The sequence below is a fragment of the Ceratosolen solmsi genome, unplaced genomic scaffold, assembly GCF_000503995.2.
Source record: "Ceratosolen solmsi marchali unplaced genomic scaffold, CerSol_1.0 scaffold7, whole genome shotgun sequence".
Classification (NCBI taxonomy): Eukaryota; Metazoa; Arthropoda; class Insecta; order Hymenoptera; family Agaonidae; genus Ceratosolen; species Ceratosolen solmsi.
In genome coordinates this window covers 11,402,347-11,428,386 of record NW_011948413.1, presented here as the reverse complement: position 1 = coordinate 11,428,386, position 26,040 = coordinate 11,402,347, and the positions used below count along the sequence as shown (strand labels likewise).

At 30.4% G+C, this 26,040-nt stretch overlaps 1 protein-coding gene across 1 annotated transcript in view; it reads left to right on the top strand.

Moving 5' to 3' along the window:
• SLO2 (slowpoke 2) overlaps positions 1-25,103 on the top strand; it is a 162,237-nt gene extending 137,134 nt beyond the window's left edge. The window contains exons 15-25 of the mRNA XM_011506186.1: positions 139-292; positions 8,542-8,647; positions 8,876-9,003; positions 10,368-10,619; positions 11,223-11,394; positions 15,100-15,285; positions 16,468-16,599; positions 18,011-18,124; positions 18,216-18,260; positions 22,597-23,159; positions 24,455-25,103. Of these exons, the coding sequence (XP_011504488.1) occupies positions 139-292; positions 8,542-8,647; positions 8,876-9,003; positions 10,368-10,619; positions 11,223-11,394; positions 15,100-15,285; positions 16,468-16,599; positions 18,011-18,124; positions 18,216-18,260; positions 22,597-23,159; positions 24,455-24,815 (2,213 nt within the window). The 3' untranslated portion in view covers positions 24,816-25,103. The remainder of the gene's footprint in view (positions 1-138; positions 293-8,541; positions 8,648-8,875; positions 9,004-10,367; positions 10,620-11,222; positions 11,395-15,099; positions 15,286-16,467; positions 16,600-18,010; positions 18,125-18,215; positions 18,261-22,596; positions 23,160-24,454) is intronic.
• The last annotated feature ends 937 nt before the right edge of the window (positions 25,104-26,040 follow it).

The window sequence follows — 26,040 nt, the reverse complement described above, 5'->3', positions numbered from 1 at the left end:
ATAATAAATTATCATACTTGTATAATCATAAAACGAAACAGTCACTTCCGCTCATCCATCATAGTGCATTTATTATTAATCGGTTTATTTTGATATGAGAGCAATGCATGATCGCGTGTAAATGGAATTTATCCCTAGGGAGTCGAAGACCGAGTATCCTACCAGTACCAGACACGTTAACGAGTTCCACGTTACATCTGCCCGGCCAAGAATCACTGGACCATGAAGGAGACGAGTCGGAAGATGAAATGGACGACGACGTTCCTTGGCGATCACCAAGTGAAAAAATAGCGTAAGTAAATTTCATTTGACGATTAATACTGTTTAATTTACTCTCTGCAGTCTATTATTTACAGAAATGTGCGATTAATATTAAATCATACGTTATTAAAATTAAACCTAATCAGCTATATCAATAATTTCTAATAAAAATTTTTTATAATAGAAAAATTTCAAAAAATTGTAAAGAACATTGAAATCAACATATTGAACATTTTTCATGAATATGATTAAATGTGAATTTCAACGATGAATTTAATTGATTCATTATGTATAATATCATTAAAAATATTATATTGTAATGTTAATATTATTGGACGGAAAAGTATTTAACAGCATAAGAAATGATTTTAAATTACATGACCGCGATTTTGTCAAAAGCTGATGAAAAAAAATGATATTTATATAATCGAGTCTCTTACCTTATGCGCTATATAACCGAATTATAACAGAATTAAAATTGCAACTTATTTAAAAAGTCAATTTTTAATAATATATCTACAATAATACAAGAAAAACTTATTATGATATTTTATTGAGCAATAAAAACTAACCTACTTCTTATAACTAATAACTCTAAAATCTTGGAATTTTATGTTAAATATTATTTTATTTTTGTATGATTACTGTGGGTTATTTATTGATATAAAAGAAATCATTTGTTTGAAATAAATTTATGAGATGAAGGTCTATATAACGATGTACAATGAAAATTTAATTGCAATAGCTTTCAACTGAAATATTATCATAACAGAAAGGAAATTTTAGTAAATCAATGCAAATTAATAGATTCTTCGTGTACTCGACATCACTATCTTATCACATTAGCTAGTGTTCACGACTAATTCACGTTGAGGAAAACCTTATTTGAACTAGCATCTGAAGGTCTATTTAGGAAAATAATACTTTTCTACATTAAAAATTCAATTAAATCACTTGGAGCATTAAAATTATTGGATTAGTAGTAACTCACAAAATGCGTCATAATTTTATATTGATTTACAAAAAGAAAAAAAGTTTATTTTAAATAGTAAATATAATGTAGAGTGTTAACTAAATATAGTTCCCTTATATTATCATACTATTATATAAGAAATTTTTAATTATCACATACATTTACTCATTCACGATAATGCCGGTTAATAATACTAATTACTAACAATACAAGTACATAATACTATTTTCAATTCTAATTCTAATAATTAATGAGAAATCTAGCGTTATTGATCTCAACTAAAAAAGCTAAAGACAATCTTTGCATATAAACCACACATTTGTATGAAATAAATGATGTCATTTACATTCGCTCACATTTATAAACAAAATTAAGTACCATGATTTTTTATTAAACCCGAGAAAATCGAATGTCTGAGGCTTCTAAAAGTGAGCCATTAACCAAATGCGGTATGGACCAAGGAACATTAGGTATCTGCGTAAACAGATACCCTCCAGACATTCAAAGTTCATCTGCATAATCCATATACATTGAATCGAGAAGACAATATTAAGGAACTGCATGCTATCATCGTTGTCGTTACTATAAGGAAACTCGCCGGTACTTGCTGTAATATCATATATGCGTTTCGCTTCATAGCAGCCATTGCTCGCGTTCAAGTATATATAAATACATAAGCCCCTCAACATGTCCATTGGCCCTTCATGATCGCATAGAATTTCGGACTCGACGATCAATCTTTACAGCCTATCATCAAATAGCTTTTAATATAATTTTACGATCGTCCAAGTTACGTTCAAGACACGCGCCCTTATAAACGCATGCGCATGTCTAGAAATGTATATTTACATACTTACTTGCATATATATATATATATATATATATATATAATAATAATAATCATAATATATATATATATATATATATATATATATATACATTTTTGCAGGAATGTCATCTTCGTATTTATTTTTCTTCTTTCTTATTAAAATCATAATGATGCATAATTTACGTGTAGAATACCTTATGAATTAATATTGCAATTTGAAAAAAACCACGTGAGCGTTTAATAGAGGTTTAATAAACAATCTTAAATGTATAAGAATAACACTTTCAATAATTTTTTATTATTAAATAATTCTCTGGGTTTTTTTCCAATTGTAAATACGCCCATTTTTTGTTATTAAATATATATTTATTTTTTATAGAAAAAAAAAATTATAATAAGCTTTTTTTAATTAAAATATAAGAATAATTATTGTTTATGAATATAAAATTTGCTTCCACTCAAGCTAAAATTTATTACTGGATATATTAGTTATTCCCATTTTATTTCAACCATTTATATCTTATCAGTTAATTTCGGAATAAAATATTTATAATTAAAATAAACTTTTTTTACATATGACATAGTTATTCGGTATATTCATTTAGTGAAACAATAATTTACATAATTTTCATTCAATTTTAATCATTGATCAATAGCATTACGAATATTTATAGAATCATATTTTATATTTCTCTAACTATAATTAAACAATTGTAATATTATAATATTTATATATTATAAAAGTAGTAACATAAGATTATTAGAATTTAATAATATAGTAGTTGGGATGTTAGTTCTAACTTGTTAAAATTAATAATAATGTTTTTTTTTTTTTTTTTAATCGAGGGCTTAATAAAATATAGAATTATGGAGTTATCAGACGAAAAAAAGATTCTTTTCGCTAAATTTCTCTCTTTATACGATAATCTGTCAAGTTAAACATTTATGTATGTATGTGAATATATGTAGTAAAAAAAAAAAACAAAAAAAACAAAAACAACAACAACAAACAAACATGATGCCGTTGTAATTGACGACTTTATGCCTGTCCAACATCCCCACTCTCTGTTAAAAAAAAAACTCGTGGATGTTTTTGATGTCTTCCTTATCTGCATCGTCTTTGTGCACCTCACGTTCTCTGCACGTCGTGCGATGCCAACTGTGTACGTCCCCTCCCCTCGCAGTTTCAAAGGGTGAGTCTCACGCAATTTTGTTTTTCTTATTTTATAATGTTCGCTCGGTAGATTTTCAATTATATCCTACTTTTGCATCCTCTTAATCTTTTATTATATATATAATTGTAACTCATGCACAAATGCAGCAATAATTTCTCTTCAGTTTTATTAATGTGCTTGAAGCTTTTATCAAGTAATGCTCTTTTATTACTATCCTTATAATAACAATCTTTTTTATGTCAAATGTAAATATAATGTTGTAATTACGTGCATGAATAATATAAATTAAGACAGAAAGTATTTTGTAATTTTGGGATGAACTTATAGTGGGTTATGTATATCAACATTTTCCACATTCTTTCTTTTAATGTATTTGGATTAACTAAAATCTTATTATTTATATAATTCCACTTATATAATATTGTTTAAAATTCATAATTAGTGTCTTTTATTAATTTTGGTTTTTTTTTTTCATTTGTTTTTGTTTTGTTTTTATATAATTATACATTAAAAATGATTATTAGTCCTCATAATTCGTCTCAATAATTCTTTTCCTTTTATTTTGATAATTCATTGCTTTTTTTTAATAATATAGCTATTTGTTTTAAGTATTCATATATACTATTGATCAACAAAGTATAAATTTTAATTATAAGTTATTACTTGTGAATGAATATAATATTACATATGATTGGACTTAGAATATTATAATTATATAATAATTTACTAACTCTGTATAATTAATCCGACTATTTTATGTCTCAACTTCTTATTTATGCATTATGCGCTTACTGTAAATGTATGTTGCAAATATAAAGATTGAAATATATTGTTGTAAACATTAGATTTATTATGGATTTTGATTTCCGTCATAATATAATTTCGAAAAATATTGTCAGTTCCAAAGTGTATTTATAATATGATCGACATGGATAACAAGCATTTAATAAATTATAAATCTCTCGTAGTAATTCTTAATAATTTCTCAAAATAATTTTTATGTTTTATCGAGTTTATATCTCTAATGTCACGAGACATTGTATACTTCAAATCGTCTGATTGTAAAATAATGTCGATAAGAGAGCCTTCAAAGGCCAACGCTTATAATCATGAAAAAGCTAGAATCGAGATTATGCATTTGTTCGATTTTATGTAGAATCTTTGTATAAAAAATAAAATAAGAGGCAGAAGAAAATGGAGACCGTAAGTTACAATTTTTACGGTAGATGAATAAAAATTTTTCGATTACTATCGACAGCACGAGAATCAATTCTGCTGCATAAAAGTAATCTAATGTAAAAATTTGTAAATGCTTTTATTGAACAGCAGTTATAGTAAGCAGAAAAAATATCTATGTTAATTCCAAATATATAAGCATTGCATAGAGTATTTACAATAACAATGAAAGATATGTTTTGACTAGAAATAATTATATCAAATATATATAATGCGATTAATTTAAAATACTTTTAAAGCAATTTTGAAAACTTTAAAGCGCATCTATATTTATTTAAGAGGTGTTATTTTGAAACTGTGTTTGCAGTTTAATTGGAGGGGTTATAATCCACTCATACTGCGGTCGCAAGTAAATACATATAATGTTGAATAATCTATTTAGTGTACAGAAATGTCGACAAGTTGGTTAGGGTCAAGAGTTAGCTCCAGATTTCCTGATCCGAGTTTGCATGTTCTAGCTAGTAAAGTGAATCATAAGTTATTTAAAATAAAAATTTCCATAAAACAATATTTTTGAGCGAATTATAAGTAGAAGAATTTTCATATTCGATTTTTTCTTTTTTTTCCTTTTTTTTTTTCTTTTTTTTTACCTAAATTTTTACTGCAGTTCACAAAATTTTATAAATTTTTCAAATCGAATTATATCGAATTATACTAAAATTCGAATTTGTCAATATAAAATAAATATCATTTACATCATTGTTAAGCGTATAAAAGAAAATGCATTCGTTAAGTCTTAATAAACTATCCTATACGATATTCATATTTTAATAATTAAAGATTTTTATATGCAATCAAAATTTTGTTTTATTTCTATCTCTGATTCAATAATATAATAAACTAATAAATGAAAAGTAATTAAAGCTCTATCCCTACTTCACATATTAATTAATAACAGAGATAATATAACGTTATTCAATTCTATATGATAATTATAGCGATTTTTATACAACGCTTATCTGTCCCAGGAAAATCATAAATAGTAAGAGTTAAGCAGCGAAGCAAGCCAATCCATTAGAAAATATGATCAAAAGCTTGCAGCAGAAGCTTTGGCGAAAAAGTCGAAAATAATCGCCATGACATCGGTAAAGGAAACGGCTAGATTGCCATCGCCTGAACGAATTGTTTCAATGAAATTCCGCCCCTAATCGGTTGACATGTTCTCATTCAAAATTTGACTGACGCGACGCAGGAGGTATCACCGATGATATCCTGCAACAAGACCAATATCTATTATTTTATTAGTAAAGATAGAATATAACAATTTTTTATACGGCATTAACTTTGAAATATATATATATATATATATATATATATATATATATATATATAATACGAGGAAAGTAGAATAAATAATTTTATTTTTCATAAAGAATAATATAAATATTTAGAGATTATTATTGTTATATAAAAAAAAATATTTTTTTTACCTTTAGTAATCTAAATTTCTAAATTATTGTAAAATCTCTCGACACAGTAGTATAGGAATTTTGTTGAATAGTGTTAATTTGAAATAACAAAGTGATTAGTATTAATGGTTAACAGTTGTCTAGTCTAATCAATTATTTATTTGTAGATACAATTCCTGATCAAGATGAGTACGCGTTAGAGAAAAATAAATATATTAAAATGTAAAATATATTAAAAAATAAAATTAAATAAATATATTACTTACACTTTTCTATATCAATAATTATTATTATCTATTTCTAACGTAATGGTTGGGCGATTTTATTCTTCTATCTCGCTGCGTAGTATATTTACATAGTATATTTCAATATGGCGCTATTAGTATGATCGAATCGATTCGTCCATAAAGCCAACTTTTTATCAAGATGTCAGTCCAATGGCAATATATATATATATATATTGTCGTTCTTATCATTCTACGTGCTGTTGAAATATAGGTTTTATTGTCAAAAATAATACATATAGACGTGTTCTTTCATTTTCAAGTTTTATTAGAAATTAAACGTAAAATGATTTATAAAGAAGAATACAATCGAGAATAAATATCATTATATATCATGATAAATGTATGGTTAAGTTTTTTTATTGAATAAATAATTTATTTATTGAAAATAAATTCACTCTCGAATTTACGTTATTGGTAAGATAAACAAATTGGAGATACGTGTTCTATAAATATTATTTCGTTTACAACTGTAAAGTTCATTTATAACTCATTCCAATAACAAATTGAAAGAAAGATATAAATTTCGTTACAAAGTTTCACAAATCAATGATGGATTTTTAATGAAAATAGAGTAGCTATTTTATTATATATTCGAATCATATATATATATATATATATATATATATATATAATTGAATTAAAGTACAAAAATGTATCTTATCAGAGTATATTGAAAGGAGGGCAAATAGGCAATTTCATTATCGGGAAAAGTAAGATTAGAAAAGCCAGCATTAAAATTAAAGTAATGATAGAGTCGGAGCGATATCTACAAAATCTCATGACGAATACAGTAATGATGAAAATTGAGATCAGACTGCCGAGACTGGCGCCCACCCTGATCGCCAACACCATCCATGTCTCATCGCGGGATGAGCTGCTATCACATCACCCCGATACCGGTGTAAATAAATCTGAAGAAGGGGTTCGGCTCGACCAACCCAACGCCAGACCCATGCATAAAGCACTGAGATGATTCGCTAAATACGCGTGAATATCGATCGGGTATTTTCCGTCGTGTAAATTGAGAATGTACATAAATAGAGACGCTTCGTGGGCAATTGAAAGGTAATATTGATATATTTAAAGTGTAAGCATTCGAGCCGACGTTATTATAGCGATGCGATAATAATTGCATCAGAGCAGACGTAAAAAGAATATTTAAATTTCAATGGCCTTCATATCTGAATAAAAATTAATTACAAAATAACAAGTAGGGAAATATATAGATTTCGTTATTTCGATTTCACGTGCGTTTAAATTATTGATAAAACTAATACAATGATTATACCCATCCATAGAATGAAATAGTAAATAGTCATATATGTATAGGTAAAGGGTAATTACTTGAGTGCACTGATTTCATAAACATAAATAACAAATTAATGCTCTTAATAAATAGTATTTAACATTTGTATGAATATAAATTTATATTATATAAGTGACAATGTAAATTGAATATTAAAGCTGTGCTAATGCGCACATAAAAGCTTCTATACATAATAAATGGAAGACTTACTGTCGTATAATTTCTAATGAAAATAATTCGTATGACGCAAGCGTGGCATAAAAAAATTTTTTTTTCGTTCTCTTCCTCTTAAAAAGAAAAAGAAAAAATTCAGTTTTGAAATAATTCTAATTCCAAATAAGTTTTCTCATTTTTATTGCACTTATGTTATTGCATGCTATTGTTGAACTCCTCACTAACTCTTTTGTGCTCGACTTTAACGTTCGCAGACAAAATTATTAGCGTGCTCGTTCAATAGATAAAACCAAGATCATTGCAAACTAATTAACATTGACTAAACATATTTGTAAATGCAAGAAAAAGAAATTAGTGTAAAAAACTTCCTCCTTCAATGTAATAACTAATTATTCAATTCTCCACAAAATAATAACGTTCTTGTATTTTCTGTGACTTGCATAAACTTAATATTTCTTACATTTCAGATTGAATTTGTAAAAAAAAAAAAAAAAAGAAAGAAAAAAAACCATGTCTTTTTCATTTTTCTTTTTTACTTTTCTTTTTATATATATATATATATTTTTTTTTTGCCTTTGAGCTTTTTCTTTCTCTAACCAATAAATACCAACACTAACAGAAATTGTTGAAACTCGAAACTTCAATGTCTGTGTATTGATTAAAATTATCGAAGGCATTGTATCTATATCGAGCTTGAAAATACTTGTATATAGGATATTCTTAACTATACCACATCGATCCTCTTTATAAAAGGACTATCCAACTCTATAAAGCTTATAGAGTGTAAGCGATATGCACGTAAATCGACAGCATGGGCCGCCTTGTCGGCAGTAACATTCAAAGGAACAAAATTGCAAAGGAAGATACTGACGTATGCAAATAATGTTACAGAATCGTCAAGGGATTCCCGCCAGTTTCGCCGTTCATCGGTGTTTCGCCAACTCTCTGCTACTTGCTCAAAGAAAAGAAGCCACTTTGCTGCCTTCAACTTGCTCAGGTAACACTGTATAAGTATATATTGGTACACGCATTCCTTCGTCTTCTTACTACGTCGCTCCTTTCGCCCCTCCCCCGCCGATTTCGATGTCACCGGAACCAGCTTCTGGTTTAACGAGATTTTCACCCCACCGACGTCCTTCATATCCGTAGCTCGCGTCTTTTCTTTATCCGTTACCTAGTCGTAGCTCCACGGCCTACTTTGTGCATATAATCCCCTTTGTTTCAGGTCTGTGAGCACTGCAGCTACAGAAACGCAAAGGAATACAATTGGCAGAATAAAACGATCATACTGGCGGCAGACTACGCCAGTAATGGCATTTATAATTTTATCATACCGTTAAGAGCGCACTTTAGGTACGTTGCAAAACGAAACTGTTGTTTAAATGCAAATTTCAATTGCAGTCACAGCATTCACAAGGACGAGCTTAGATAGACAATATATTCCTCTGTAAAACATTGAAATTACGTACAAGAAATTGGCCTTTGTCAATCTGTTTATTTGATCGTTTCTTCAATTCCTTTACAAAGTGAGGCAAAAGTTTTTAATAAAAAATACTTGAATACTGTCGTTATTGATTAGCGAGACTGGAACTATTTTAATATGAAGCAACTATTTATTAAAGTCATTGATTATGATAGATTCATAGTAACATATCCAAACAAATTGGACTCCTATATAAATATATATATATATATATATAGAGAGAGAGAGAGAGAGAGAGAGAGAGAGAGAGAGATCAAGGATTGAAAGTAAAAATATTAACATTAATTTTTATTATAATGTAACGATAAAATTTACACGATATTATTATATTTAAACTTCAATTTAACCAACACTAAATTACAATATCATTTATTACGATATTTTTAATGTAAAAACGATAAAGTACATGGGAAAATGTTAAAGATAAACATGATAATTTTGAAAATCCATTTGTATTATGAAGCGAATAAAATTAGCAATTTAATTAAAAATGACATATTTATTTTGAAAACATTAATAAAAATTGTTGATTTAATTGTTGTCACTTATATGGTCAATGACTTCTTATATACAGGCTAAACTTATTTTATCAAAATATAAATAAATATTTTGTACTGTAATTTCAAAATCACAAGGAATATGATGAAAATATATATATGTTGAATGAAAATTGCTCGTTCTTATCAACAGTAGGACAATTTCATAAAAGACTCGTCTGAAATTATAAAGATCTTTCCTTTCATCACTACATAATTTATTCAGAAATTAAGATTTTGATAGCCAAGTATTGTACCTAACGAATGTTCTCCGAAATATATCGTCCGTTAAGCAGAAAATATTGCTTTTAATAACTTGAGCGTTTTAAAACTTCACTACTTATTACTTTTTTTTTTTTTTAATGAAATATTTTAAAAATTTAGAAAAAAAAATCAAAAGCTTAACGTATTTTTTACTCAACAATTTACATTAAGTTTGAGCTTTAAAGGCTAAGATTCTATTTATAATACTCTATTAGGTTGTATATCGTAAAAAGTAACATAAATTAATGTTAAAGTTTTTTAGCATTGAAAATAAAAACTTCTTCTTTTAACGCGCGTAAGTTATTATTATGTGCAGTCTCGTAGCTCAACATAAGCACATATTGACTTGGTTCTTTTAAATTCAGGCACATATCTCTTATTTAACATACATTTCAATGTGATAAAATCTATTCTCCCTCCTTGTCTCTTCGTAGATCGAAAACTTCCCTCAACCCCATAATTTTACTACTCGAGAGAAGACCAGAAATTGCCTTTCTGGACGCGATCTCGTATTTCCCTCTCGTTTACTGGATGCTGGGTTCGATAGATTGCCTCGACGACCTGTTACGTGCCGGCATTACGTTAGCGGAGAACGTTGTCGTCGTCAATAAAGAACTAAGTAACTCCGCCGAGGAGGATACCCTGGCCGACTGCAACACCATCGTTGCCGTACAAACTATGTTTAAGTGAGCATTTTCAGCCTATCCTCGGCTATCCATCTTTTATAAATCACGTGAATAATTTAAATCAAACTACTCCTTCATTGTTATGGAGTTAATATCTATAAAGGTGATTTTGCTTCGTGTAGTGCGCTATTATTATTAATGATTGTACCATTAGAGTGTGAGCGACAGGCACTTTAAGATTTACTTGCCGTGAGCGGAACAGAAATTTTCATTATGAAAAATGACATTTAATCTTCAACCTACTTTAGCAACTATAATCATGATTTTAAGTTGAAATTAATTTCTGTTAAATTCGATGAAAATGCCCTGCGTGCTTTATAAAAAAAAAAAAAAAAAAAAAAAAAAAAAAACGAAAAGAAAAAGAAAAAAGAGAAAAACTCTACTTGTCGTCATATATTACATTAAAATATTCATTACATTTCATATTGACACAACATCAAATAATTCTAATGGCAATACATACTGTTCGCAATCGCGAATATGAACAACATTGATCATAAAATAATAGAAGCATTAATATTTTTGAAAATGCCCATCACCACCATGCCCATTAAATGCGCCATACAAAACTAATCTGACTTTATAAAAATATCTGCTCGACAGATTTTTTCCCAGCATAAAGAGCATCACCGAATTGTCCCAATCGAGCAACATGCGTTTCATGCAGTTCCGGGCGCATGACAAATACGCCCTCCACCTCAGCAAAATGGAAAAGGTACTCCTAAGTACTACTTCCGGTGACAACTACCCCGCTGAGCCTTCGCTAGGCTCCCCGGTAACATGCAATCATTCACTCTGATCTCTGATATTACGACGATATAAGAATATGACTGGATAAATGGATTAATCAATCGATTGATTTATCCATTTTTCCTATCTTAGGTTGGCACGTTTCGCATCTTCTCAGCCCTCGAATTTTCCTACTAGCTCATTCCGCTTAAAATAAACATTTTTCACACAACGTATTACATAACGGTCTAAAATTGATTAAAAATCGTTTTAAGGGACAAGTTTTATTTATGTTTTTATTATGTGATTCAAAGTATACTTGTAAATTTCATATTTTATTCGTAATGGGGCTCGAATTAAATTTGTACGACACTGCTGACAATCATTAAAACAACAACTTCCGTACATTTACTTACATTTACAAATTTGCAAGCGAAATTTTTGATATTTGACATTGTCACAACGTAAATTTCACTTACTTTTACAAAATTACGTCTGATTATGCCGATAGAATTTATATTAAAAATTAATAAATCCACTTACGCGAAGCAACAAATAATTTAATGATCGTTTCAAAAGAATTTTCAAGGAATTTAATGAAAAAAAAAGAAAAAAACAAATGAAAGAAAAACAGGAAAGTATAATTTTTTAATCGGAATCATGCATATATGCATATATGCATTATAAATAAATCCAAGGCTCTTGCACGAGTACAATAATTAAAACACAAAGGTTTTATCGGTAAATGTACACATATTTTTAATATTTTTATCTCGTACCTTAAACTGATCCAACTAATCGACAATGCATATAGGCTCTGTAGGTATTTTAGATTTATTACGGGAAACGAATTTATCCATGCAAAATACTTATCCATTGTAATCGAGTTTGTAATATTATTCAAGACTTTGCTCAGTACGAAAGATTCTCTCTTAGTCCACATTACTCCTCTCGGGTCTACAAAATTTCGTTAAAACTTCGTTTCGTTAAATTTCGTTAGCGCATCGATGTAAGCCACTTTCACGAGCAACGCCTGATGAAAGAGCGAATTACGAACGTCCACTACTACGCAAAACACGCACTACAAAAATCCTAGAGCTCTCTCAATAAAGGAGATAGCGCATAAACGAAGAGCGATCGCGGATCATATGTAGCTCAGTTAACGCGCACGAGATAGAAATCTACTTTATCTTAAGTGCTTCGTTGGACATGCACTTATCGACTTTTGGAATAACTTCTTTTACGTGGCCGTAAAATGCACGAGTTTCCCGTCTCCGACTTCTTCCGTCAACGATATCGCATGATGCATGGGAAATACGATGAAAATCAGCCGTAAAAATTGAAAGAGGGAGCTCGAAATTTATTACTGTATTAACCATTCTTTTTTAACTTTTAAAAGTGAATTAAAAACCTAATTGTAAAATATTGTTTCTTAAAGCGCAGCTCGATTAGATATACTTTTTCTTAATCGTAGTAAAGTGAAAAAACTTTGTCAACGTTCTTATAATTAGTTATTCAGTAAGCTCTCCGATACAAATTTCTTAATTTCTAAGCAATACCGGATGGAAGATATTTGTTTAAACATCATGTAGTCTGATTATATATTATCTTACTATTATGTTTATAGTATGCCAAAGATCGGTTAATACGAAATTATCGGCGTACATATTCATTTTGCTTTCAATTGCGAGTTGCAAATATTCTATCAACATTGTACAATATATTTAACAATAATATTTGTATGTATGTAATAAGCAGAGGGCAATGGACGTTAATTGAGACGAGTAGATTGTTCGTAAATAGTGATAGCTACTTGTTAGCGAATTACTTAGTTGTAATTCGTTGAAAATTCACGCGAATACTTTTCCTTAATTCGCCTATTAAACGAGCCTTATGTTGTTAATACAGAGTATCATTAATTTTGCTAGGGAATGGCTTACTTTCATTTCTAATACTTAAATCGCAACCTCATAACTCATGATTATTTATTTTTATGATTATTTGAATTTCACTATTTGTAATACTAAGAAATGATTAGTTGTATTTGTTGCTCGCATCAATAATTTACACATGATATCGCCTATCTCTATTTATACTTAAAATAACTGTTTCTGGGGAAAAAAAAAAAAAAAAAAAATCAACACCCAAGCTGTATATCTTAATTTATGTATGTCAAATGAAATTTATAGGTAATTATTGTCAGTAAAATCTTGAGCCCGAGAATATAAAACGTGAAAAATTAAATCCTGATGTGGTAATTAAATTATATGACCTAATGATAATCTATTATTAACATTTTAAGTGCGAGCTGTTAATTAAACGAAAATCTATAAATCATATAAATGAATAAATCAGAATAATTCAATTCCCTAAGTAAACATTACGTGGACATACTAGTATTTCTTGCCTCGTAAAGTGTTAAAAATTCTAATAATTAAATTTAAAATGCGGTTAATTATACGTACGAAGATGGGAACGTAGCTGCCTAATTGTAGAAAGTCAAGGAAAAGCACATTTAGATCGTAAATTTTGTTATAATTTGCTTGATAAGATATTTATCTAACTGATCTTTCATAGCATCGTAGGCATGACAGTTTGGAAAAAAATTGAATTACAGTTTTACGCTTATTTATAAATCGTAGTATTATTTTCAATTATAACAACTTGAAAATAATCTTTAATAGTATTTAGATACTCTTATTAATAAGTAATATGTTATTTATTATGCAATATACTAAATATTACGTTAAATAAAAAAGTTTTTACATATAAACAGTAATTATTTAGAAAGTATATTGCATTTATTTATTTATTTATTTATTTTTTTTTATAATACAATATATTTTTAAGGAAATTCTATTTCACTCTCTTTAAATATTTTGTAATGATCCTATTTATTATTGAAATTATTTGTAAATATCATTTAAATGTTATTGGCGATAGTGAATTACTAAATAGTGTAGATAAATGATAACATAATGTGTCATTAGTTCATCATGGCATTGCACGTTCGAAGTATTTGATCAACCTTAGGGATAACAATTTCAATTGCAAACAAGATCAAACATTGCATTAAATAAATAAATTATTTCTAAATATCTTTTGTCATTTAAAGCTAAATCATTACTACTTTAGCAGCATGTTTAACATAGTATACTTTTATAACAGATTCTGGCTAATGGTGATCAAAAGGTTTTAAACTAATGTTAGTTGGTTGAATATTTAAACATTTTGCTTATTTTGCTAATAAAATTAATAGTTGCTATAAAAATTAATTGATTAATCATAAATATAATGAGTAAAAGATTGAATTTGGCGAAATGTACCGGTGAGCCCGTAGCATGTGTTTGAACGTTGTAGATAAAAGAATAAAATACTTTTGAAAATCTTTATCTCTCCCTCTGTCGACCCCTCCTCTGTCTGTCTGTCTGTCTCTCTGTCTCTCTCTCTCTCTCTCCCTCTCTCTCTCCCCCTCTCCCTCTCTCCCCCTCTCCCTCACTCTCTCACTCTCTCTCTCTATCTATCTATCTATCTATCTATCTATCTATTTATCTATCTATCTCTATCTCTAGCTCTCTCACTCTCTTCCTTATTTCAACAAACATAAATTTATATTCTGGCTTACTTCTATTACGTATATGAAAATCTTCTGTGAATATATCAGTAGAATGAGAAAAATAATATTCATATCCCACAATCATGCTAAAGACTTTGGAAATTTTCTCTTCCTATACGGTTATGACTTCTGCAGAGAGAGAAAGAAAGAGGATCGCACATATCGTACATGTTTCGATTGCCATTCGCTGCCGGAAGTGTATTCAGTGCATCGATGCTAGATACCCTGCTTTATCAAGCTTTTGTCAAGGACTATGTGATAACGTTTGTGAGACTGCTCCTGGGCGTCGATCAGGCACCAGGTTCAGGATTTTTAACTTCGGTACGTATACCTACACTTTCATTTATTATCAATACTAGTGAAAATTGCCATAAATTCTTACCAATTATCCTTTCACGCTAACCGATGCGATCCTATATAAAGAAATTAAATACCTTATAATTATAAATAGCCAATAAATTTACATTGACTGTGAATGTCTTTGATAATGTCTTTGAATACTTGTCGTATAATTAAATTCGAATGTTGCTGATTTTTAATACGTGTATTTGCATTAAAAAATTAAATGTAACCCCAGTAATGCTCGTTAAAATTCATGTGATACAGTCTTCGGTAAGAATAAATCGAGGTACGTGAATTGTTCGTAAAATTACAGGAGTTTTACGTTTAATAAAATGGTTTTCATTAAATTCCAAATTTATGGAAAACCATAAAACAGCTATTAATCTATTATTTTATCATTTATGTAATGTGCTCTTTGTCGCTTAAATACTAGTCAAATTCATATGAATAATAAACAAAGAATTGATAAAATTATAAATATAAAAGAATTTAAAAAAAAAAAAAAAGACATAATATAGTAAATTATATATAATACTTATATATGGACCTTACAAAACTTAATTATAAAAAGGCTTCAACTATTACGGATAAATCTATTTCACTAAGCTATATATATTCCAAATAATGTTCGAGTATTATAATATTTGGTTATAAATCTTTTTCAATCAAATGAAAATATTATCACTGTGTCATGGTACTCTTTCAACAACTATTATGATTAAACAATAATTAAAATTCCACATTGAAATGAAATATTTTAAGCTATTTCATAATATATATATATATATATATATATATATATATATATATATATATATATATATATATATAGATATATACATACTTACATATATAACTTTACGCTTTATTACTTATGAAATCTATAATTGATAATGATACTTTTTTTATGAATTAATTAATTCACTAGTGATTACTAATTGAGGATTGTGTTCCCACGAGTTCTCGTTTTTGATATGCCATTAAACAGACCATTTTCATTATATGCTTGAAGTGATAAAAACTCGGCTTTACTCTAATAATAATGTTACGTATTATATTAAGCAACATGAAATAAATATTCGAAATTTTACAACATACAAAGAGACACGCTAAACTTAACAGAGAAATCATTAGTATTAAAATATAATGTACAAATTATAGATGAAGATAACAAAAGAGGACATGTGGATAAGGACTTATGGTCGATTATACCAGAAGTTGTGCTCGACGACCTGCGAAATCCCTATCGGTATTTACAGAACGCAGGACACGTCGATAGTCGACACGTCGCACGTAAGTGTCTACAATCCGTGACGTACTTAAGCTCTCTAGACCATACCACAACCATACGTACACGTATACACGCTTACACGCGCGATCACGCAAAAACACACACGCAAATACACACACGCGCGCGCGCACATAAATACTTACGATTGACAAACTTACCAAGCGCTCAGCCACAAACATTACACGTATGACAAACACATGGAAAAGGAAGTCCAATCTTATCCCTTGACAGTAACACATTTAAAAGAAAGCTCTCGGAAAACCCTTGAATGACCGTCAGCTATATGAGTAGCGCATGGGTGTGGTCTATCTATTTACTTACTTATTTATCTATTATCTATATTTATCTATTCTATCTGATCAATTTTATTGTACAATTGTTACTCTTTTTACATAAACTACATATACACGACTCATAATCCGAAAAACACTCGCTCGTTAATTATTAGTTATCCATGTACATGAATGAAGAACGAATTACCTTCCATCTTATTCCTTGTTTGTAAACTAGGAAAAGCAATTTATATTGTAGCTGATTGCTTATTTAAAATAAACTTAATTAATAATTAATTTAATACACGCTCTATACTATCATTTAGTATATTGTTTAGTATAACAAGTGTAAATATAAAAAATGGCAACTGTTTTATATGTAATAAGTTTAATAATCCTTATATAACTATGTAAAAAGAAATTGTCAAAGAACTCTATAAGTAATAATGATAAATTGATTAGAACTGATTTTATATGTAATATAAATTACGATTTAATGAAAAAATTGGTCTAATAAGTCACGTAGCTAATGATAATAATACTATTACAAAAATAATATACACTTAATAAAATATACCAAAATTTATAATATTGAAAGATGTTATTTTAATTTTTCAAACAACGACGAAAGTACCGTGATTTTCACATTAAGCTTTCGTTGAAACAATCGACTTGGACAACGCTATTAATAGTAATAATTTCAATTTTGTCCCTATTGCTCGATAGTGCATGACCTATCAATTACAATGTTATTTCAATCAAGCAAACAGCTACGTATTACAATATAGAAGCACCCATTTTATTGCGAAATATGTTCTCTAGTCTTACACTACACAATGATAATTTGCTCGTCCTTGCATCGTGGTAGTAACTTATTTAAGACGGAAGATGAGAAAGATAGATAAATGTCCAAGCGGGACCCGGCCAAGAAATAATCCTTGATAAGTGCCGGTCGATAACGAGATAACGAGCCAACTAATATCTAGCAAAAGAAAGGGAATATTAAGAGAAAAGAAAAGTCATCCAGGACGGATTGGAAAGAAGTGGCAAAGTGGCTGCGATGGCGCGCTCATTAAACAAAAATGAAAAAGTACGGCAGTAAGTGTAGAGCTCTGCTTGTTTTGGTTTTTATTTTCGACAGGGAGACTCGGATGGTGAGAGCGACGCCGGCGTCGGCGTTACGTACAAGGTGCGCCACTCGGCCGCCGCGTCCTGCTTAGCAAATTGCACTACTCGCGACAAGGGTGCCTCAGCTGTGAGTACGGTTGACGAATGTGCATCAATTTATTAAAACTCTTCTTTATCCAACATATTCAAATTATTTGTCTCTTTGTCTCTGCATTCAGCACAACTACTACTCTGTGGCCCGCTGCGATCGACTCTCTTTCTCTGTACTTAATTATACTATTTTTATATACTGTTGTGAATGTTTGTCCTCTCGATGTTTCGTGCGAGCTCGCTTTCTTACGTTTATGCTTCTTTTTATCATTTAATTTGGCCTTTTACGTTTTTATGCCCGTGGAACAAAAACTTCATCTTTCGCGAATGAGAGAGAGAGAGAGAGAGCACATGTATTACCATTCCGAGCAAAATATTTTATCACGATTTATACATAATATACTGCACCATCTTAGCATGCACCAACATTTTATTGGAAATATATATATAATAAAAAAAAATATATATATATATATTATGTGTACCATAAATCTACGTTAAAATTTTTAATTTACATATACATGTAAATTACATTTAAATTAATAGAAAAAACAAAATAAAAAAAAAACAACAACACTGCTTTATAAGTATTTGGAGAACAATTGAATTCAAATTTCATCTGACAATTAAATAATTTTTCGAATATTTGAAAATATGCTAAAGGTATTTAATCTTACAGTATAAATAACTTAAAGAATAAATGAAAATCTTATGATATTTTTTTTTCTTATATTAAGTGCTTTTTTTAATAAAAAGAGATGATTCGACATATTTATTTATATTAGCTCTAAAAGCTTCAATTAAATTCCGCATTTCATTTCGAGAAAAATAGATTTCGATATTATATAATATAATTTTAAATATATTAACCTACATGAATTCGAACAATTATTAAAATTTGAAATAAAAAAATGTGTGATTTTTATTAAAAGTTTCACATTATATATCAGAAACTCTAATTATACCAAATTTATAAATCAATTAAGTAAATATTTAATGTTATATTATTAAATTTTCTAATAGTAATATTTCAAAATGAAATAATGCGAATAGATTAGTAATCAGTAAATTTAAGGTTCATTTATTGCGACTAATTTTGCAAACTTATTTGTTTTTGAAAATTTCATTATCGATATTTTGATTCTATAGATTTATATTTTTCGTATTATCAAACATTGTTTTTTGTTTCATTAACATTTATTATGTTAAAATTTATTAATAAATTAATAGAATAAATATTTCTATAAATAAAGTACATTCGTATCATTTATCTTCAATTTATTTATTTATTTTTTTTGCCTTTATATAAAATTATTTAGAAACCTAATGGGATATTATATTAATAATAGTTCCAAAGCAATAAAAGCATTGATATTCGATAGATATCACTATCATAAACTAAAACACATACATAAAATTATTGAATTAAATGCAACATTTACGACTGTTATACTGTCAGAGAGAAGACGTAATATAAGCATTTAACGATCGTTTCCGTTCAATAGGATAAACTTTAATATTCCAATTTGATTAACAACTGTGTCTTTAAATACTGATAAAACTATTGAAGTAATAATTATCAAAGAAATAATCCTTTAAATGGAATTAATTATAATTCAGTTATATTTATGTATTTTAATATCTACTGTGACTCTCCTTAAAAAATATTAAATCCAATACATTGCATGATGCACAAATTCATTCTTCTAAATCGTTATCAATTTATAGCTTTAAATATAGCTTGAAAAGCTTTGATCCATCAAATTTTCTTTCATACGTATTCTAAACAATTTGACCGATTTTTCAACAAAATTTTATATAAATATCTAAATAAATTAATTTCGGAAGCAGTATAAATTATAGTTTAGAAATGTTTTTTTATATATACAAATACTTTTTCCTTTCTCTTCTCCAAATATAATTGCCAACGTAAATTTTCTCTTCTCCACCCCTCTATCTCTCTCTCTCTCTCTCTTTATCTCTTTCTCTCCACCTACCTACCCGTTTAGCTATGCATCTATTTGCCTTTCTCTGTTTTACTTTTGTTCCATTTTATTGTTTGTTTTTTTTTTTTTGCTTTTCATTCGATACTGTCACACGTCCGCATGTGTAAACGAGTAAATTGACGTGGTCCGCGCGCTTATACGGAAGACTAAGGCTACAACTACGAGCACGAAGAGAAAATGAAAGGGAAAGCGAAGAATGAAAAAAGACGGCAAACGAAGCGGGCCGGTACAGGGAGAATATGTTGCATGCGCTCCAAAGCCCTTTTTGCATTGCTTGTGTCTAGTTGTTTTTGTGTATGTGCCACTCTGTGCTCTGTGATTCTTGCTCATTTCTTTTACTGCTGTCGGTGTCAATGTGGTAGACTGATTATTTTGCCAGAGCAGGAAGTTCGCTTCCAGATGTGCTCCTCTTCGAGCGTGACTCGAAGGAATCGAGTGGAAAAGCATTGATTTCGTGGAGAAGGAAAGATAGAGCCAGGGCTATCGATGTACTTATTCTTTCCTTTTCATCCATTTGCAATATTCTATTAGCATTTCAAACTTATATAATTACTTTTACCTCTCATTAATCTACTTCCTGTTTATGTAAATTTTAATGAAAAAAGTATAAATTTAAAATTCACTTTTAAATGATCGATTCATATATTCTAACCTTAATGATATTTTATACTTTTTTATTTATAATAAAAATATTCAGATTATAATTTGGATTCCCTATATTGAATTAATAAAAAAAAAATAAAAAAAAAAAAATCTGTTATAAATATATGCAGACTTACGTACGTGTGTAACAAATGTGAGGAAATGCTTTAGTAATGCACGAGTATAAAAATTATTATGCAAATGTTAAAATGAAATAGCAGATTAAAGTTTTAATATCTATTTTTCAAGCAGAAGGTTTTAAAATTTTAATTTTCCTAGTTGTATATAGCTTTTTTACTTTATTATAACTTTATATTTTACATTTTCATTCTCTACATGTACAATATTTTAGTTAGTCTTTCATTTTTTCGAAATTTTTTTCAATCATCGTTCCATGAATACATTAAAATATAAGATTTTGACATTTACGCTCGCGTATCACTTATTTAATTTTTCATTAAAGTATTCATTATGTTTTTAAGAATAATATTCGTCCCCGAGACAATCTAAATCCCCCCCCCCTCTCTCTCTCTCTCTCTCTCTCTCTCTCTCTCTCTCTCTCTCTCTCTACGTACATAAGATTAAGGAATATAACAATTAATAAAATTGTATAAAATACTCATAGCAGTCGGGATTAATGTTCTAGAAATATTTGTATTGTTTTTATTACAAATAATGAATAAAATCTAAATCGAGCGAGTCACGCACGAGACTGCTGCATAAAATATACGCTTCATTTTATTTTAATGTGACATGTAAAGTAAGGGATCATTCAGAAATTATATTTGTACATAAATTTAAATTATTCATATATAATTACAATGGAATATACTTTAGGCATATCATGACGGAAAATGAATTGAAATGGAAAATAATTATCGTTCCATATAATTCGTTTACAATTAAACTTTGCATATATAAAAAAAAATGTATTTTTTAAAATTATAATACATTTTATTCGCGTAGTTCGTTAGATTACGTAATTTATTCAACGAGCGGAGATCGGTATGCGTTAGCCCGTATATGTGCGTGTGAGAACGCGCGTGCATGCATGTGTGTGCGGCATGGCGGGGGAGGGGGCATGAGGCGCAACATAAGTATTAAAGTACGTATTTTATCCCTATAAATATATTTGAATTAATTATTGCTACAAGAGACAAAAAAAAAAAATGGAAAAAAATGTTAAAGCTATAAATAAGAGATTACTTATTTCAATAATTTATTATTAAAATGAATATGGAAAATAAATAATGCATGCAGAGTAACGATCATTATTACGTTTCGAAATCGCTAAATTTCCACTGCTTATTTATATAAATATATCATTAAAAAAATCCTCAATATTTTCCAATTAATTCAATGTAAAAAAATGTATATATATATATATATATATATACATAAGGAAATAAATTTTATAACCCATTTGTTTATATATTGAAAGCCGGTACTAGTAAAAATTTTAATAAAATCTCATGTCACAAAAGCATCCTGCGTAGACCGAAAATCCGACAAAATATTCACACCAAGCTTCCAGCAAATATGGCGTTGCTCGTCATTATCATAGTATTTAGATTTCCGACATAGCTGCAAGCCATAGCCATTCTCCAAATCAATACAGAAATGAATGCATTCTTATCGCGCACAATACCAGCCGCGATTCCGGAACACCTTAAAAATTTGAAATACCGTCGGGTTCGATTCACGGGGCGAAGCTCAATTTTCCAGCTGACTTCCCGATCGGGACAATGGAATTTCCGAATGATCCCGTAAAAGCCCGCTTCAGCAGCCCTGACCGTACGTCCACCCGGGCGACTGGAAAATTAACGCTCTCCCATTTTCACATTTTGCTTGCGCCGCACAGTATTCGATGAGCATGGGGGACGAGGCGCGCGACAATCACTCCCAACAGATCGAGCGCGCGGAGATCGCCAACCTCGTGCGCTCGCGCATGGAGTCCCTCAACCTACCGATCGCCGACTACGACGACGTCTCTGAGAAGCGCAGCCGGCTCTCGTACGTCATCATCAACCCCTCGTGCGACCTGAAGCTCGAGGAGGGCGACATCGTCTATTTGGTGCGGCCCTCGCCCTTCTCCGCCCAGAAGACCTTCGAACGCCATAATTCGAGACGCAAGAGCAACATCAGCTTCTGCTCGGCCCAACTGGTGACTCAGATGAGCGCTGCCGTCACCTCGGCGGGGGCTGGTGCCGCCGGGGCCGGCGGCGGCGTCATTCAGAGCGGCGGCGGTCCGGGGAGTCGGCGCGGTTCCGGCATCGGCATCGCCAGGGCGCCGCCGCTCAGTACCACCAAATCCAATTCGCTCTCCCTGCCCGACAGTCCGACGGTCGCCGGCAGTCTGCGCGGCAGATCCAACTCGTTGCGCGTCGTCGACGACATACTGCTGAGGCGCAGCAACTCCTTAAGGTATGAATCTCGATATATCGATGCACTTGGTTATTATGGCTTAAGCGCAAATGTTTCTTAGCACGAAATAAGGAGAGTTGGGTAGCGATGCTTCTGTTTCCTATGCTTCTGTTGAACTTATTCGAATTATAAGAAATCAGAAAATAAATTTAGTAGTCGCTAAGGTTGATATAATCGTGTGTGCCGAGGCTCGCAATTTCGCAGCTTTAAAATATTTAATTTTACGGCTTTTGATATTATATATATATATATATATATATATATACTAATCGAGACATATAACGTAAAAATAATGACTATTTTCTCACGTCGAGTTATAATTCAATATATCTTATCAATCAAATTAACGTAATGGACATTAATTTAATTAATACTCTGTTGTGGGGTTTGGTAAAAATACAGTTTATAAGATTACTCAGGCGGTGAAATATAATATATGTGTGTGTGTGTGCGTGTGCGTGTGTGTGTGTGTGCAAGCTGTCGGATTTTAACGCACTGATAATAATAACTTTGTAATACCGTCGAATGAATTCAAATTCATTTTAATATAATTTCATAATGATGAGAGTTAATAATAAAATAATTTTATCGAAATGTGAGAGTAATCAATTTATGCGATGCAATTATTTGGAAAATATGATTAATTATCCAGTCGATTATTAAATTACGTATTATTAGTAAAATTTAATTGCTTGCTATTTGTGTATATTTTTGGTAAAGCATCGGAACAAATGTCAATGTCTAGCTAGATGACATTTTTTAATTCTTTTCACTCGAGTTGAAAATAAGGTTAAATAAGCTACGCTAATGGTTTTTCCGTGAAACGGTAGGAAAATCTAATTAGCGAGAGAATTAAAATTGCGTTCTTTACCGATTAGCTCTGCGTTGCTAGTCTAATTAAGCTAATTATGCAGCTTTAGGATTTTCTTTTGAAGATATAATTATTACTATGCGCAATAGAGACACGGTAAATCTTATAAAAAGTTTATTATTAATAATGTCTATGATTAAGCTAATTTTCATAGTCTTCAAGAAAAGTAAGGTAATCTCGGATTTGAGAAATCTTTCCCTTCTCCCTCGACTGTCCCAATAAAAAGCATCGAACAAATTAAAGCTGAAATGAAAATTTGACATTTTTACTCAAAGTTAAATTCAGTTTTGCCATTTATATATATATATATATATATATATATACTTGGATATTCTATTCGTTATTGAGAAATACGTCGATTTAAACAAATACAAACAGCCATCTCCTAATTAACCACTGAAAATAAAAATCTTCCCACCGACAGACAAGGTCTCAGCATCCCAACGAGGCGCAAAAGCAGCCTGGAGGACATTGGGCTCGGCAGCATGTCGCACCCCTCGAATCACAACCCCATTAAGATAGCGCTGAATGGCTCGATCGGGCTGGAAGTAACGCCACCAGAGGAAGGGAGCTCGCAGCCGGTGAGCTCCGCCAGCAATACAGGCATCCTCGACGTCGGCCTACCATCGATGCCCGTCCTGGGCTCCGGCCTCGGTGGCTCCATGGGCGGCCTCTACGACTCCCCGGTCTCCTACGCCGGAGCCCAATCGCAAACCTCCTCGGGACAGCTCCTCGGGACCTCCGCCACCCAGGATCCCCAACACATACAAGGCACGATCGTATGATATAACCTCATGTGGGGGCGCAGACTATCGAGCGTTGTGAGAAACAAGTGGCTCTAGGCTGGCCCCCACGTGCCGACAAGACTCGCACTCCTTAAATGATTATCAACTCCCCGTTTATGCCTGTATTCTAGTCATTCGTATAGTCGGCGAAGAGTGGGGCGCGGATTTTCTTCGTCTCCTTGTTATTTCGTCTGCATACGCTCAACGAAACTGGTCTGTCTTTTTATTTTTGACATACGCCATCGATGCCTTGTTACGTTTATCGAGCGGCTTTGATTAACGCACCGTTCGAGCCTGCGGCATTGTTGTTCGCTCGGGCTTGCAAGCTCAAAGGGCAGTCTTGAATTCGTATCATTTCTCCTGAAATTGGATACTTTTTAAGTATAAGTATATTATTCTACATACCGTAGTAACGATAGTTCACGTAAGTACATCGGCTCGAGCTTAATGGAGATTTGCAACATAGATATTTGTAACGATATGCCATTTTGTAAGGTGAAACGACAAATAAACATATTACTTTGCACTTAAAGATATTTTAAATATGTAATATACCACATGCTTTGATATGAGGTAACACGATATTAGCTAATCAATGCAAGTAAATTTTTAAATAAATATTAAAAAGACCGATATATATATATATATATATATATATATATATATATAATCGTTTGTAATAACAGTAAGGATTCATTTTAATTTCTATATTATCGGTTTCACTTATAAATAATAAAAATTTATAAGCGTTCACAAAAGGTTGAGACTGGGAACAATTTTTCTCTCTAAAAACGCCGATGGGAAGTATTTGTATATAAAGAATGGAACTCTCACGTTGTACGGAACCAACAACGTGAGAGCTTTCATTGCCATATAAATATGAACTATCGCCTTGCTTTTGACATATTTCTTCTAATATCAACCTTTTTACATCCAACATATAATCACAACCACGTCCTAGTTATAATTTAGAATACTCTTCAAAAGATTATTAGCTTAAGGAGTTCTTAAACTAACCACTAAACTTTAGTACATACATATACGAGAGTTACATATTAAGATGTTTGACTTGTAGACATACGTTTTAGAAAAACTTAAATTAGCTATGAGATGTCAAGGAGAAATGATACATACATTTAGTGTTTATTATTATCCCTTGCTAAATTAAATGATTTTAATAACTAATATAAATATACGGAATGTCTTATTTCGAGAAAATTGTAAG